Raw genomic sequence first — 16,376 nt, 5'->3', positions numbered from 1 at the left:
GGAGTTAATCTCTGGAACAACTTAAATACAGAAATGAAAATGTGTAGCACGTCTTTACAATTCAAAAGCCCCTATAAATACAAAATGATTTAATAAATATAAAACAAAGGGATAATACACATAGGCATGTACCTTTGGACATGTGTATGTATGTATTTATATATGCGTGTGTGTGTGTGTACTGTATGTATGTGTGTGTGTGTATGTATATATGTATGTATGTATGTATGTATGTATGTATGTATGTATGTGTGTGTGTGTATATATATATATATATATATATATATATATATATATATATATATATATATATATATATATATATATATTTTTTTTATTTTTTTTTTGTATAACACCGACGAATTACACCTGTACTGGGAATTGAAAGGACCAATAAACTAAACTAAAAAAAAACTAAACTAAAACCGGGAGAAGGTGGACCAGGGATACACTGGAGAGATCACATCTCTCAGGCGGCCGGAGGACACTTCTGTAACGTCCCATAGGAGCTGGAATACGTGGTGAGGGAGAGGGAGGCCTGGACCGCTCTGTTTAGACGCTGCTTCTGCATCACGAATCCAGAGGAGCTGGTAGATGGAAAACTTCAACATCAAAATCAGGATTCCAAAACATGGATTACTCATTACTGTGTACTGGGATTTTTATTTCCCAGACCCAAAATAAGCTTCCTATTATGTGCATAGGATGCATTCACAGAAGTTGGGTCTAATCAGCCGATTTTTGACTGATTCATGCCAATAACATTGATTAATTTCTACTTATAACCTCCCTTTAAGCATTTGTTTTTAAGACATCAGTCAGAGTAGGTTTTCATGTTGCTGCTGGTTTGAAATACTTTTTATTTGTTGAAATAAATAGTACAGGAGTTCCAAAATTCACTATGTGTTTGTTACATGTTATATTAATGATGACACGATACACTGCGGCATTATGAAGTCCAAACTAAGCTGTGAGCGATGCAGACACCGTCAGCTGCTCACTCACTTCCAGTTCTCAGACAGAAGTTATGTTTCTGTATCCAGCTAACGTCAGTGTGTGGTTTTAGCTCTCTGTGCAGTTTTTAGGATTGTGTTGCGGTTACGTCTGCCCCTGGAAGGATTATAGGATTTCTTTTTCTTTTTTTTTGGTCATATAAACAAAACAACTATTTCTACTTTTTAATGATTTTCTTTTCCCAGTTTAGGAGAAACGTTGGCTTCTTTTTACTTCATCTACACATTAGAAGAGTCTGGATTAATTCTGGGAAGTACAAATCTACCTGTAATTGCTTGGCAGTTTTCATTAGGCTGTCATTGTAAATGCAAAAATGAGTTTCTGAACAGTGTCAATAAGAACAAGGAGGTAAAGTAGGGAGTTATTCCCATTACAGTTCACTATCTCAGATTCTGATGGATAAACATTCATTTCACGCAACCAGTAGCGCTCTAATGCATCTCGCTTCTTTCCTTAATATTACCCATTCATTTTTGTTAAACTCATTCTCAATTCCTTCCTCTCCTTTTAGCCACCATCACCAGTTCTTCAGAGAACGATGACCGCAGCGGCTCCAGCCTTGAGTGGAGTAAAGATGGCAGCCTGAGAAGCAACGGCAGACATGGCCTGGCACAGAGTGTGCGGGCCGACACGTGCTCTCCTGTGGTGGAGGAAGATTACTCGGGCAGCGCCGCAGCAACCCCAGCTGACACCCCGTCCAGGACCGACCACCAGCAGCCTCAGTCCAACCCGTCAGCGGGAGCACCGGGGCCGGCAGAGCCTGCGAGCCCGTCGCCTGAGAGCCCCACGCCTTACCCGCCACAGACGTCGTCATCGTCCCTCATGATGCCGAGGCCCAACTCTGTCGCAGGTAAAAGTGCTCAGCGTTTTTGTTCATACAAGAAGAAGAGGTGTCAAGTAACGAAGTACAAATACTTCGTTACGTTACTTAAGTACAAATTTTGGTTATCTATACTTCACTGGAGTAATTATTTTTCAAACGACTTTTTACTTTTACTCCTTACATTTTCACGCAATTATCTGTACTTTTTACTCCTTACATTTTCACGCAATTATCTGTACTTTTTACTCCTTACATTTTAAAAACAGCCTCGTTACTCTATTTCATTTTGGCCTTTAAAAAAAACTATCCAGTTAAATTGCTCCATCCGATAGAGTGAATTTGGTTGTGGTTGTTTCAGATGTTCTTGTCCAGTTTTGTTTTACATCCGTTCCCTCAGATTCCTGCAACTAAACTTGGATGTACATTCTAATAAAGGTTAGGATAAATGATAACATGCCTCTGAAGTTTGACTTTTTGCACCATTACAATACTTATCAGCAACTAGTCATCATATCCTCTGCTCTCTGAAACACATGTTAATGCTCAAGTACACATATATGGTTCTTTAATATATTTGCATTATACTAAGATGCATTCATTTTCAATGGCTTTTGTCCTTAATGGCTTTTTTCCCCCTTACATTACTTTTACTTTTATACTTTAAGTAGTTTTGAAACCAGTACTTTTATACTTTTACTTGAGTAAAAAACTTGAGTTGATACTTCAACTTCTACAGGAGTATTTTTAAACTCTACTATCTATACTTCTACCTGAGTAATGAATGTGAATACTTTTGACACCTCTGACAAGAAGATATGTTCTCCTGTTGGTTTCTTTGTGAATGTTTGCTTTTTTGTGAATGTGAATTTTGTGTGCCAGGCAGCATGCAAGTGACTTGCCATTTGAATCCAAGCAAATGATGGAGACAGGAGGGTGAAAGCATGAGTAGATATGGAAGACGTAAGCACAGGTTATGGTTTTCACAGCCGAAGTTAAGGATTAGGCAGCTGTCGTGTGTTGTGCCCCAGCGCTGCCCGCCGTGTCAGACTGGAGCCCAAGCCACTAACCGGCTGATCTGTTCTGCATTCCTGCCCTTGAACCTCCCGGTTGTGCTTCAGTTCGCCGTATCCACACAGCTGTCACAGTTGTTGATATTCCTCGCTACCTCCTTTTCCTTCAAGTCTTTTCTCGCCCGTTTGTCTTCGCAGGTCTCCCTCATTCTCCTCCTACTCCTCTGTATTGGCTGCTGCTGCTTTTGACCTCGACCTTGCAGTTGAACCTGTGTTGTGGAGCTATTACATTATCCGTGTTTTACACCCAGGGTTTAGAAAGTCAGTTCCGCTGTTTGGATGGTGTGTAATTGGCCAACAAATTTCCAGCAGTGTAGTACACAGCTTTATATGTGGCCACATGCTGATGATTTTACTGCACACGAGGGTTACCTACACATGCTTACTGTTAGGTTTAACAGATGCCTGGAATAACAATGTAAATATAAAAGGCATGACCTTTTTGAAGTTGAGTAGTGTATAAAGGTTAATGAACTTTCTTTTTTTTTTCTGACCGTAAAGAGGTTAAGGTTTCACACACAGGAAGAAAGAAACAGTTTAAACAGTTTATTCAGTGTTTCCGCTGAGTTGTAGGTGACTTTCCACTGTATAAACAGGCAGCTCCATTAATGAGGTTAAATAACAGCAAGGACGGGCTGCGTAGGTCACGTTTACTGGTCACACCAGTAGCCAAGACAAATAGTCTAAACAGTGAAGTAAAATAAATCCATCCTCTGTTTACTCTTACTCTTTGGTAAAAGCATGTCTGTCTTATTCATTTTTTTTTTTTTTGTTTGTGGTGACCTGAAAAGTGCAGACTGGCTCATAAAACTCGGGTTATGTGTCTGTATGCTTGTTTCCGTTTGTGCTCTGAGTTTATGGGCTGATGTCATAGTTATGCAGCGTTGCCCTCTGGGGACCTTCACAATTCACACCTCAGATTTTATGCTTTGTGACAAAACCCTGGGAGAGGACAGGGACGCGGGGAGACAACTTTCTTTATGGCTCAGACCAATTTCTATAGGTGTCATTGTGCGAGAGGGATAATATTTCTTTACAATTAATGCTCAAGGACATGTTATGTTAGTAAAATGATAGATGGAGAAGGATAATAAGAAGAATTTCAATGAAGAAAACTGAAAAGAAAATGTTTTCCTCTTTAGTTCATCCACTCCATGTGCAGTTTGATGTTTGTATGCAAGACTGATCTGATATAAGTTTACCTTTTATGATCTTAGCACAAATTATGGCTTTGAGGTCTGGCATGAAACGATATCTGAGTTTCACTTGCTTTAAAGTATCAACAGAGAACTTCAGAGGGAATATTTATTTAAATTATTTAAAGCAACTTTAGTTCTGAGACCATGACACACGGCTGAGACGTGAAAACACTCATTTGCAGCGTCTGAGTACACGTAGATGTGGTATGTAAGTGGGCTGACCCTGGGCCTCTCTGGGAACAGCATTTAATGGAGTCCACGCAGCTTGTGGCAAATGGCATAAAGTTGTCGCGAACCACCTGTTGGAGCAGACTGGGCTGAAAACACATGTCCCATAGGAGCACTTTATGAAGCTATTTATTATTTGAGATAGAAAGGACCATTGTCATTTGCCATTCTTAACAGAAAACAGTCCCTTCTGTATATTGTAAACCAACTTTTAAGATTGTGAAAGTGGCACGCTCAATGACTTAAAAACCATTTGTCATCCATTTAACTTAAAACTGCACTAATTTCGCTTCCATCTTTGGTGACAGTTACATGAAGAACATGAAGCATGTGAATTGCTTCTCCGTGCTGAGTCAGAACCTCGATGAATACGTTTAAGCTCCTGTGAGGACATAATTTAGTCCTTTCTCCACAGGCTGCTACTAAAAGCCTGCAGAGACGACTGTCAAATGGCAAACAGTTTCTGCAAGAAGATGGAATTGCTCCTTAGGAATGATCTTAGTTTTGTTTGTATAGCACCAGTTTCACTGTGTGTCAAGATTAAATAATATTTATTTTATTAGCAATCAGTCTCCTTGACCATCAGTCAGAGCTTTTACGTATCCAAAAAGATATCCTAAATTGGATACCAGATTATTGGGAAAATATGGTAACTTGGAAAGGAGGCACATGATGCTGATTTCTTCAAGGCGTCATTTTGTGAGATTGCAATAGGCATAAAAATGGAAAGTCTTTCTCTAAAATAGAATTGCTAAACTAATAATGCAATATTGTGAGCATTTATTTATTTGTTAAGATTCAGTTGAACGTCATGTAGTGGCAAGCATGCTGCATTTGACCATATTTGAATGTCTTGGTATAAGTATTCACAATGTATATAAATCTTTTCTACACGTGGACAAACTTGAATTTCTCATGCGGCTTTATTTGACAGAGTTAAAAGCCTTATTTATTAGTATAAACTCTTGAATATGTGTGAACTTTAATGTCCAAGCTTAAAATCTTATTTCCTTTAGATTTAAACCGTCATAGTCGCATTTCTGTACTAAACTTTTGGGACAATGGCCTGCTACATTTGGCTCTATCGTCTGCATTGGAGTGTAAAGATGTAATCTCCACCTTTGTCAGGGAAAGCTTTGGTTTAAAGATGTTCTCAAAGTCAGACTGATTAGAAATGTAATATCTTTCAAATTGGTGTTAGTGCAGTATTTAAACAACACTAAGGAGTTTGATTTGTGTCTAGTGTTGTCCAGCTCTTTACTGTGTCCCTACTTTGGACAAAAAACACCCAAAGTAACATTTGCTTTGCATTTGCCGGCTTGTATCATTAATTTTAGTTAGATTAGTTTAAAAGGTTTAAAGGTTAAAGACTGCTTTTTTGTCAGTGTGTGTGATGTCTCCAGGGAGTCATGGAAATTCATGTCCTTCTGCACTCTGAAAAGGTCACAAAAGCATCTCCTAAAATGCCCACTTTCAGAGAGTTGTTTGATGCTTCTGTCTCGCAGCAGGAACCAAAGAGAAAAACTTGTTTCAGACATCAGTTTGAGTTTGAAACCTCGTTCTGTGGCTCTCCAGTTACAGATTAGGCCTCGTTAAATGTCTTGTCTTGGGGGTAGTTTTAGTTCACTTTCACTGACAGCAGCCCAGTCCACAGTGTGTTCATGCAATATCTTCAATCTGTCGTAAAACTTCTCACTTGGAAATATTCTTTTAATTTTCTAGATTGCAGCCATTTGTTATTTCACATCGATATTTAGTTTTTTGGGCATGTTTATACAACTTCACGAATGCCAAAAAGAGTGTTTCAAAACAAAATCCTTCTTGTTTTGACTGGAATGCTTTCATGGTGGATGTTACTAAACCACACACAAGGCTGATAAACTGTTGTGATCATATTTCTTTTCCTTGTCAATCTGCCAGCACCAGTGAGCCTGCGGACTTTCCTTGCATTGTGTTGACTCTCACGAGCAGCCTCTATTACCGACATGTGTACCGCTCCCAGCCATCATTCACATGTGCTGCATGTTTAGGGTTAGGGCAGCACTGGGACAGGATCCTGAAGATTTACTTTCTTCAGTTTTAAGTTATGGAAGGCATTTTTGCATCCGCTGCTCTGCTCTTGTGCTAATTTGATTAGTGTCTCGCTGTTGTCTTCCAGACCAGCCTTTCCTAGCACCAGGTATGACTTCTCAGAATCAGCCACTCCTTCAGTCTGCTGGTGGTTCACGCGGTGCACGCACGGCCTACTGCTTCTATGGCGGTTTCTGCTCTTCCTCATTGGGTTTCTGCTCAGTCACTTGCATTTACTGGAAGTTCATCCCTGGATGCTTTCTTCCTAATGTACTTTATATCTTTATTATTTCATCGTGTATAGTAGCTCTGACGCTCACTTTTCCTAAGCCACCCTCCTTGTACTTTCATTTCTCTTATATGCTTTTCTTAAATTATCATGCCACTACTAATTTGGATAGTTTGAGTGGAGAAAATCCAGTTTTGTCCTCTACTTCTCTCTGCTGAACAGCACATACAGAGGTCTGCTTCTCTTTCTGTTGAAACGCATGTGAAGTAATGTGTTTAAATAAGTCTTGCATATACCGTGTTATCTTTTGAGTAAGAAATATTGTAACACTGATGCCAGGTTGTGATAATTATCACAGTATTAATTAGCTCATTGCCTCCGGACTTATCACAGTGGGAATTTATACCTCCATCTGTGTTAAAGTGAACAAATAGTCTGCCTTGCCCTTTAGAGAGAATCAGCTGAATTAGACATGAAAGCCAACTCTGAAACTGCCTTTTTCTATTACACAAAAGTACCGCTCTATGGTTTAACTATAACTCTCTACTTCAAAAGGCATGAAGTTCTAAGAGAGGAGTGTTTGACTCTCCTCTCCTCTTTGTAGTGGATGTGCTGGCAAAGAGGAAAGGGAAGTCAAGCTGGAGAAGTGGAGGTGTGCAGTGCTAAGAGCAGAGGAGCTCAGTGCCGTCCTCTGCTCTGCCATGAGAGACCGAACACAGGCTTTCAAAGGGCTAGACGCGCCTGAGGAAAAAAACGACTCACATTTTCATCAGAATACAGACTGGTGCGTGGCTTCAAAGTCACTGCGAGCACAGACTCCAAGGTATCGCATGTATGTTTTATCAATGAGCCAAGATGTGCAAGAATTGGAAGGAATTCAAACGGTGAGGGACAGAGCTGCAGAGGAGGATTTGATTACAATAGGAGGGAATCTGCTGGGAATTCTGGTTGTTGAAAGAGCTGTTGAGAAGTGACATGACTTCATATCAAAAAGTGATAGTTAACATGCTAGCTGCATTGTAGTAGACGCCTATGGAGGTGTGCGTGTTAAGGAGTTTCGTTTCATGCATGAAATCTTAGAAGGGATTTAAAGAGAGAGAAAAATGTACATCTTTGGTGACTTTTTAATAGGGGGTTGAATTTCTTTCTCTTGTGCCTACATTTTCCATAGTACACATGTGATATTTTATATTGTACCCCAAACCTAAACCCCCCCAACTGGACTCAGCACCAGCCCAGTCTGTTGACAAATCATGCAGTAACAGTTGATTATGAACTGTAATTAGCCCCCACGGACTGCATCTCTTGGTCCATTTGTATTACCTCTAATTCTCTCAATTTTCATCGTCTGCCGCTTTCCTTACCATATATCACGCGCGTGTGCGCCTGCAAATGCATACAGCACGTGGACAGGAGTGATGTACGCATGTGTTACAAGTGCAGGGAGGGTGATGCTCTTTTGGAAGGCATCACATTCATTTAGCAAGTGCTTATTTCTCCGGGTGCCGGGACTGAGTAAACACTAGAGCGAGGGCAGCGAAGCCCTCGGCTGCCACTGTGCCTGCATGGGAACGCTGGGATGGAGGAATTGCTTCCACCTTCTGTGAGCTGATCCACTGGGAGCACTTCCTAGAGATTTAGCGGAGGGTCTCCCTGCCCGCCCAAGTATTTCCAGTGCTGGGGGGACGGGGAGGGCTCTCAGAATTCCCACTTGCCTTCATGATTTTGCCGCTGGATGTAAGTAGTTAGAGCTTTAAAGGCAGATTTGTTCAGCTCTTTTCTTTATTTTTTTATTCTTTCACCGACTGACCTTATACATCTGTTTGCCATTGTTGCTTTTTAACTTGATTTTCTTGAATATGACTGTCCGATTTAGTTATCCAGAAAAGCAGCGTCTACTGCTGTAAACACTGAGGCCTTCTTTTATTCCCGTTGCAGTTCCAGCAGACAGGTTTTAATTAGTGGCACATTCCAGAGAGAGAGTTGGTGACCAAGTGAGGGAGTGAGAGAACAGAGGGAGCGGTGCGGTGTTTGTGACAGTCGTTTCCAGCTGAGGTTGATAAAGAACAAAACAAAGGCTTTGATGTTCCTCTCAACAAAGCCAAAAGAGCATGCATCATGATGATGTTAAATAACTGCCATTGGATGAGAGAACTTGTGCAAATGCACATCTTTAATATGTTAGCGGCTCATGTCTTGTACTTCAAACTATAATCTGAATTGCTGTGCAATCAATTGCTAATCAAGTAGTTCATTTGAAGAGTTTAGTTTCAGATGGAGGCGTCTTCTTTGTAGAGACCGAACAGATCTATCAACAGATCCTGCTGTGAGACTTCTACTCCTCCTTATAGCAAATGAGACTAAACTCTAATTAAATCTGGATAGAATTGAACATACAACAAAGCATTTTTGTTTTCTAAGATGATAAAAGATGAATTCTATGTCAACTTGTATTTGGCTTATTAAATGTAGCTGTCAACTGTTGGTGATGGTGCCAATACGGTCAACCCAAGAACTGCAAAACATCGCGTGAGGGGACGGTGCGGGGGGTTAGCCGACTTAGGCCTTTCTGTCTCTCGTCAGATAATGGAGAGTTGAAGACGTGTTTTCTGATCAACATCACGTTTAGAAAATCAAGAACAGCTTTAGAGGATATTTTCCATTGAATGGGATTATATCCTTGTGGAAAGAAAAAGAAACGAGTTGGTAGATTTCGAAGACCTGGGAGACGGTGATGGAGCAGAATCTGACCACATACACGCAGTAACCATCATCAATGTTTTTAGCTTGTCAGCTGATCATGGACATGGACAAACAGTCACCAAATACGTGAACACATCTGGAATGTCAACTTCACTCATGACGCTGCGCCGCTCGCGATCAGATTCGTCTTCATCTCAGTCTTCCAGGTGTACATGTATCCTCTCTGCAGCTGCAACTAAATCCACCAACTCTTGTTGTTTTCTTCCCACAAGTATCATCCCTTTCGCTTTAAAATGTCCTTCATCTCTCTCCTTGGTTTTCTGAAAGTCATGTTGACTGGTAAACTCTTCCACCTCTTCTTCTTTTCAATTTTTGAGGTGAGGCAGAGACGCCCAGGTAAGTCTCTGTGCCACCGCCTCACGTGATGTGTTCTTGCGTTGCACATATTAAACTCATGTTTCGACAGTGAATTTATGGGGCTCCTCAAGGAACAGTCTTGGAGCCAGTGCTACAGTATTATCACTGTATAGATTATCTTTGGGGTCCATTTTTAAGAAATACAATATGGTAATATATATTATATAGTGTAGTTTATTGTCTCTTTGTCAACTTTGTGCTCTGCAAATGAATTTCACCTTGATCTACTACCTATATACTGTATTTCACAGCTGTCAGATGAAGTTTAAGAGAAACGAAGCGCATGTTTTTCGACTTCGGGATACTGCCATGTTTGTTTTTTTTGCTGCAGAGTACTGCTACTCTCACATACTCCCTCTAGCAAACTACAAATGTCAGCGCACATTGGCTCGCTTCTCCCTCACTCACCTTCTCTGACGTGGCACAAGTGCCACAAAATGTTAAACTGGTGTCTGTTTCTGTCTTATCTTTGTAATTGTTTATAACAAATGCACTCCAGACGCACCAAACTGCCTTCTTGACTTTAATTTCTCTTCTGTGTTGTTCACAGCAACCAGTTCCACAAAGCTAGAAGACCTGAGCTTTCTAGATGAACAGCGAAACACCCCCCTGCGGACGTCCATCCGCCTGCCTTGGCATAATACAGGAGGACGGCCGCCTCAGGACTCTAAAGGTGACTCTGCTACGACACGCTGCTGTAGATGCGCTGGAGACGCCACCGTTCATAACACCAAGCAACAACTTAGACGTTACTTTCTGCAGGGATTAAATTGGGAAGAGCTAATTCATTTAAAGTAATTACAACTGAAAACACAGCATTACAGGAATTACAGACCAGTATAAAGAGCACTCTGTACGCATGTATACGGGCACATTATACTTAATACTTAACTATGTTTTAATTAGTTCTAGTAGTAATTTTATGCATGAAGCAAAGAGTAAAAATTATAGCTATATTGATCCGATGTGGATGTAAAAAGTATTCTCAAATGAAAGAACAAAGAAAGACCCGGCAGAAGTTTAGTTTTAAATCTGAAGTACTTCCGTGCAGAAGCATAAACCAGAGATGTTCAGGTGTTTTCAATTTGCAGTGATTTCACTGCTGCACTGAAGGCATGTTGTTATTCAGCTTTACATATGAATAAAGCAAAAATGTCTTTGTTCAGCAAACTTTGTCTTGGATTGAGGGCAAGAATAAATTCATTAATCTTTAGTCTATTTCGTTCTCTTTTAAAACAACTCCTCAGGAATAAGTTTGAGGCAGTGGTTACGTTTTTATGAACAGATTTATACTGAGGAACACTTTGTGCTGTACTGCCATGCTGTTCATCTGTCCTGTCGTGAATAAATTGGGAGTTTGTCTTGTCTGACATACAGGAGAAAAATGTGTATTTTTGGAGGAGGGACTGTAAAGCAAAGGGGATTTGAACACATGCACTCACATGCACCTACTCACAATGAAACATTTGCTGTTTCCAAACCTTTTGTGGATCTGTACATGATGTACCCAATTTAGGTTCTGCCCGTGTTCTGAATTATTATATAATTTACTGTTATAGCAGAAAAATACTCTGAAGAAAAGCAGAAATGTTGGATAGAAATCTCATGGAGACCATTTATGATTGTTTTTTAACTCTGTGCAGAGAAAATAAATTGGATTTTTTTTGAAGGATGGAGATTTCCTTTCTTTCAAAGAAAGATAGAAATGTAAGATTTGGCTCGTGTAAATACATTTTAAACTTAAGAAAAGATATCCAGATCTACACATCTCTACTTGTACATTGGTTTTTCATTTTAGATTTCTTTGCAAATAAATTCTTTGTAGCCCAAGCTTTCTTTTCAAAGGGTCAGTTTTTATTTTTTCTTAAATCCAAGGTTCGTTTTCATCAGTTGTGCTTTTAAAATCGCTTGGTGACAGTTGAGTTATTCCATCTGCCTTTCTTCCAGCAGTGTTGTTGATGGTTGCAGTGATAATATTTATGGGTGTCGTAAGTATCGGAGCGCTAAAAGGTTTTGTCAATGTTGGCAGTGCCCTTCGAGTCCATGTTCATTTTTTTCTGCAAGTAAAACAAATAATTGAGACATTCCCTCAAATCTGATATACAACTGGAGATCAATGTTTGCAGGGGTGAAAGATGAGTGTATTTTGGGATGAACTACTGTAAGACTGAGCAAGAATTCTGCTTCAGGGTAAAGTTACCAGTGTTAAAAGAGTTTATTGCTAAAAGATCGATGACATGGCAGGAAAAAATGAACCACTGATGGAACAAATTCATTCCAAAAACAAATAGTGTTCCCAAAGCTGCATAGTCTTAGTCTTAGCATGACAGATAATTTAAATTGGTTTTGATTTCTCTTCCACTCTTTCTTAGCACGTTTTGCTCCCTACAAACCAGTGGACATCATGCTCAAGCCCTTGTTGTTCGAGGTTCCCAGCATCACCATGGACTCGGTGTTCATTGGCCGAGATTGGCTTTTTCAGAAGCTTGAAGACGTCCTGAAGAGCAGCGAGTCCCCGGGGAAACACGGGGCCGTAGTGGTGGGCAGCGTGGGCTACGGGAAGACGGCCATTATCTCCCGACTGGTGGCGCTGAGCTGCCACGGAGGACGCATGCGTCAAATAGCCTCCAACAGTCCAAGTGCCTCCCCTAAAGGTAACTTCAATGTCTTTACATTAAACAGCCAATTTCTTAACAAATAATTATGAGCTTAAAGGCACATGGGAGAAGGAGCTAAACATCATAGTTGATGATGAAGAATGGAAGGATGTATGGAGACATGCTAAATCAATTTGCAATCGCGCCCAAGCAATACAGTTAGACCGTAGACATCACTTAAAATCCTACTCTTTCACCCATGTGCCTTAAATGCAAGATAGAAATTGATACCCTAACTCATTGTTTTTGGTCATGTTGTAAACTGCAAATGTATTGATCTAATGTGCTATCTGAAATAGAAAGATATTAGATTTAAAACTGGAGATGGACCCTGTATCTCTCGTATTGGGCCTCCCAAGACAACACTTAACATAAAAACATAATAGGAGGCTGTATTGTATTCTTACTTATGCAGCGAGGAAGAATATTTTATTGCAGTGGATCAATGAAAAAGTAACAACTTCTAAAGGCTGGCAAAGAGTGGTGTTTGATCTAGTGCCATTAGGGAACCTTACATGTATATTACATTCAAAAACAGGCCAATTCTATAAAGTTTGGGAGCCCTACTTGAACTATGTAGAGCCTGATGTCTCTAATATCATGTTGCAGGGGTTTCCTGGACTGGTCATACTGTACATTTTTACTGCAATAATACTGGGTATTATTTATAAGGATCTGAGCTGGTGTTTTGTTTTTTGTTCTGTTTGTTTGCCTATTTTTATTTCTTTGGATCAAAATTTATAAAAATATTGTTGGGAAAAAAAAATAATAATTATGGCTCAAGGACATTAAATCGTGCAAACTGTGTCTTCTGGGCATTGCAGGACAAAGTGCAGAACTTCCTCTCAGCCAGCCGCCGCAGCCCACGCCCCCATCCAGTGCCAACAACACACTGAGGACCAGCAGCTGCCCAGGGACCCCCGAGATGCAGAGACACCGGGAGGAGGCGGTCAAACGTCTGGCCTCCAAGGTAGACGGGAAAATCACAGCATCACAGAGAAACCCAAACTTGTTTGTTTGAGGCAGAAACCTTTTAAAAAGTGAAAATACTTTAAACCAGTGGTCCTCAACCTTTTCTGTACCGCGGCCCGGTTTAATGTCTGACAATATTTTCACGGCCCAATCTAAAGGTGTAGCTGATAAAAACGAAATAAAATGACAAGATCGGCATTAATAAACGGTGGTATTTTCTCTATAGTAGTAATAATAATAACAATAATAATGAATAATGATGATAATAATAATAAATAATAAAACATTTCGAAAAAATGAAATAATGGAAATTGTAAATTACCTTTTAATATGAGTATTTCCATAAATGTGTTTGTTTTCTCATTAACGTTATTTAAAGCCAGGCTTTTATTTTATTTGTTATATATTAAGGAGACCGATATTTAGTGCTTTTATTTTGAAGGCGTCTTGACGAGACCTTGTAAACATCCGGCGCTTCGGACTTTAACGGTAAAAGTTTAACAGCAGTAGAAAGTGTGTCTGCAAGACTAAACTAGTGTCAGGAATGCTAAAGTGGAGTCTAACTGACACAAAAAGCACCTGGCTGATAAGGATTTGTTTTCTTTGGAAATTTTATGCCGTATTTATGTACAGTTTGAGTTTGGTTGTCATGGTTACTCTCATGTATTGTGGTTAACGGTAGCTTTATTACCGACCGAGCGAGCAGCTGTGTCGGTCTGTATTTAAGTTAAATGAAACTTATATGAATGTAGAAAGACTAACTTCTGCTACAGAATGTACAGATGCTACAGAAATTATTTTTTCTTTCTGTGCGGCCCGGTACCAAATGAGCCACGGCCCGGTACCGGGGGTTGGAGATCACTGCTTTAAACCTTTCGAGGGGAGAGTACGGTGTGTGATTGTGGCGGCGCTGGCTCTGGAGCGCTCATTCAGATGCAGGATACGCGAAGTCAGCGGGGCAATTCATTTGTACACAGTCAGAGATGGATGGATGTTACAAGGCACGACAGAGCACTGAATGAAGACAATGGAGTAAACGAGGCTGTCATTTCAGTGTGAAGCTGAAATGTATCCACAGTTTGCATTCTGCCACTTTATATCTGCAGCGACAGACGATGAAACGGCCATTAATGAAATATTCTGGGATTAAATCAACCCTAGATCTAAAACCAAATGCAGACGAGTGTAACGTTAGCCGTTTTCTCCGGTTTTGATATGTTTAAGATCATCAGATGCTGGAGGAAGCGGCAGAGAAAAGGATGTTCTCATACACTGAAACTCATCAGAGGAGATTAAATATACCAAAGAGTTTCTTTGCTGTTTTTAATTTTAGTCAGATCCTCAGCAGTGGACACTACGTTACTCAGACAGGATCAGTCAGATATTCCTGAACATCTGTCTCTGTCATAAGAGTTGTCTTTCACCACTGGAATGAAATGTTTTCTTCTAAAGGCACCTTGACTTGGCTGCTTTTAGCCATCTTAATTTTACAATTAAAAGCTCTTTCTACAGAAATGTATTTGTTGGCTTATGAGACATCAGACGATACTTACAGTTGGCTGAAGATGTCTGAGGTATTTAATAACTTTGGCATCGTTCTGCCTTCTAAGAGCTCTAATGAGGTCGACTTGGGACCATTATGTTTCAGAGAAGATGGATGATTCGGAGTATCATTCACTTAATGTCAATAATCCTCTTGGTAATAGAGTATGCAGTGTGGTATATCTCATTGATCTTAGTCTAAAGTTACTTATTAAAAAAGCTGGTTGTCTTCTAACATGTGAACACATTTCATATCAACATGTGGCCCATAAGAAGCAGTCTTTGGCATTTTTTATTTTTTATTTTTTCGCCTCCTACTGTTGCCTCATTCACATAAATGCCTGTGAAGCTCGAGCAATATCTCTCGAGTCAATTACTGTGTAAAATGTTTCCAAAAGGTGCTCTCTGAGGGGCTCGGCTCCTGTGATGTGTGAACGCTGATGCAACTCGGAGCAGCTTCAATCAGATCCTGCCGGCTCTTTTTAATCACTGACTTGAGAGTGGTCTTTCAACAGGCTGCCGAGACTTGTACGTTTTATGGGACATCACAAGCTTTCAGAGAAATACCTGTTAGAGACTGAACTTTTAATGTAAATTTGTAGTTATGCCAGTCAAGTGCCTGCTACAGGTTGACTTCAGAGTTGCGTCATGGTGACTCAACGTGACTTGTAAGGTACACCAAAACCGTCCCTGCGGTCCGGTGACTCCTGCTACTTTACAGTATCCTGCACGACTGCGTTTCACCGTTCCCCCCCGGTGAAACCTTTGATTCGTGTGACATCAACCGACTCAAACCAGTCTTCCACAGTCAGCTTTTTTCCCAGATGTTTCATTTTTGTGGTGTAAACAACCACGTCACAGTTCTGTTCCTTGTAACATAATTATTTTAGATGACGTGACTTAATTGCTGTGTTATTCACTTAGTTTAATTTAGTTCCCAGCCCGTCGGACTGACAACTGCATATTTCCCAGACCTCGAGGGTTATTTATTCACAAAACATGGCGATGTAATTAGGCCTTATGTACAAGTCATTTCAGAGAAAAGCATTTACTTGACGGTTAAATGTAAATGCAAATTCCCAGAATTGTAGATTTTAGATTGGGATATAAGTAAAACATAGCATGCACAGGTAATAATGATATAAAAACCTAAATGCCAGATATTTTGAGGGCGCGTTTCATGATGCTGGTTATCATTCTTAATGGGGCATAATGGCCGAGGCAGATTCAGCGGAGCAGCAGGTCACATGCTCCTCCGCCTCCTGCTGTCGCTGGAAGTGTGTCAGCTCCTCCAGTTTGGACTGTTAATTAGAACAGAGGCATATATCCCCAGGGCATTTCTCTTTCCCTCTTCCCACCTCTGTAGCTCCTCTTTCCCGTTAAATGAAACCTCCATGGAGCAATGCAGGAGCCGTGCTCAAACAGACACCTCTGCTTTAAGACGTCCACCTG

At 40.3% G+C, this 16,376-nt stretch overlaps 1 protein-coding gene across 5 annotated transcripts in view; it reads left to right on the top strand.

Annotated features, from left to right (window-relative positions):
• tanc1b (tetratricopeptide repeat, ankyrin repeat and coiled-coil containing 1b) overlaps positions 1 to 16,376 on the top strand; it is a 115,456-nt gene that overhangs the window by 77,183 nt on the left and 21,897 nt on the right. For all 5 annotated transcript variants that reach the window (XM_061723600.1, XM_061723598.1, XM_061723599.1 and 2 more), the window contains 4 exons: positions 1,526 to 1,864; positions 10,304 to 10,426; positions 12,126 to 12,407; positions 13,235 to 13,380. In XM_061723600.1, coding sequence (XP_061579584.1) covers positions 1,526 to 1,864; positions 10,304 to 10,426; positions 12,126 to 12,407; positions 13,235 to 13,380 — 890 coding nt within the window. The remainder of the gene's footprint in view (positions 1 to 1,525; positions 1,865 to 10,303; positions 10,427 to 12,125; positions 12,408 to 13,234; positions 13,381 to 16,376) is intronic.

The sequence above is a fragment of the Cololabis saira genome, chromosome 6 (assembly GCF_033807715.1).
Source record: "Cololabis saira isolate AMF1-May2022 chromosome 6, fColSai1.1, whole genome shotgun sequence".
In the NCBI taxonomy this organism is placed as follows: Eukaryota; Metazoa; Chordata; class Actinopteri; order Beloniformes; family Belonidae; genus Cololabis; species Cololabis saira.
This window is presented reverse-complemented; position numbering and strand designations above follow the sequence as displayed.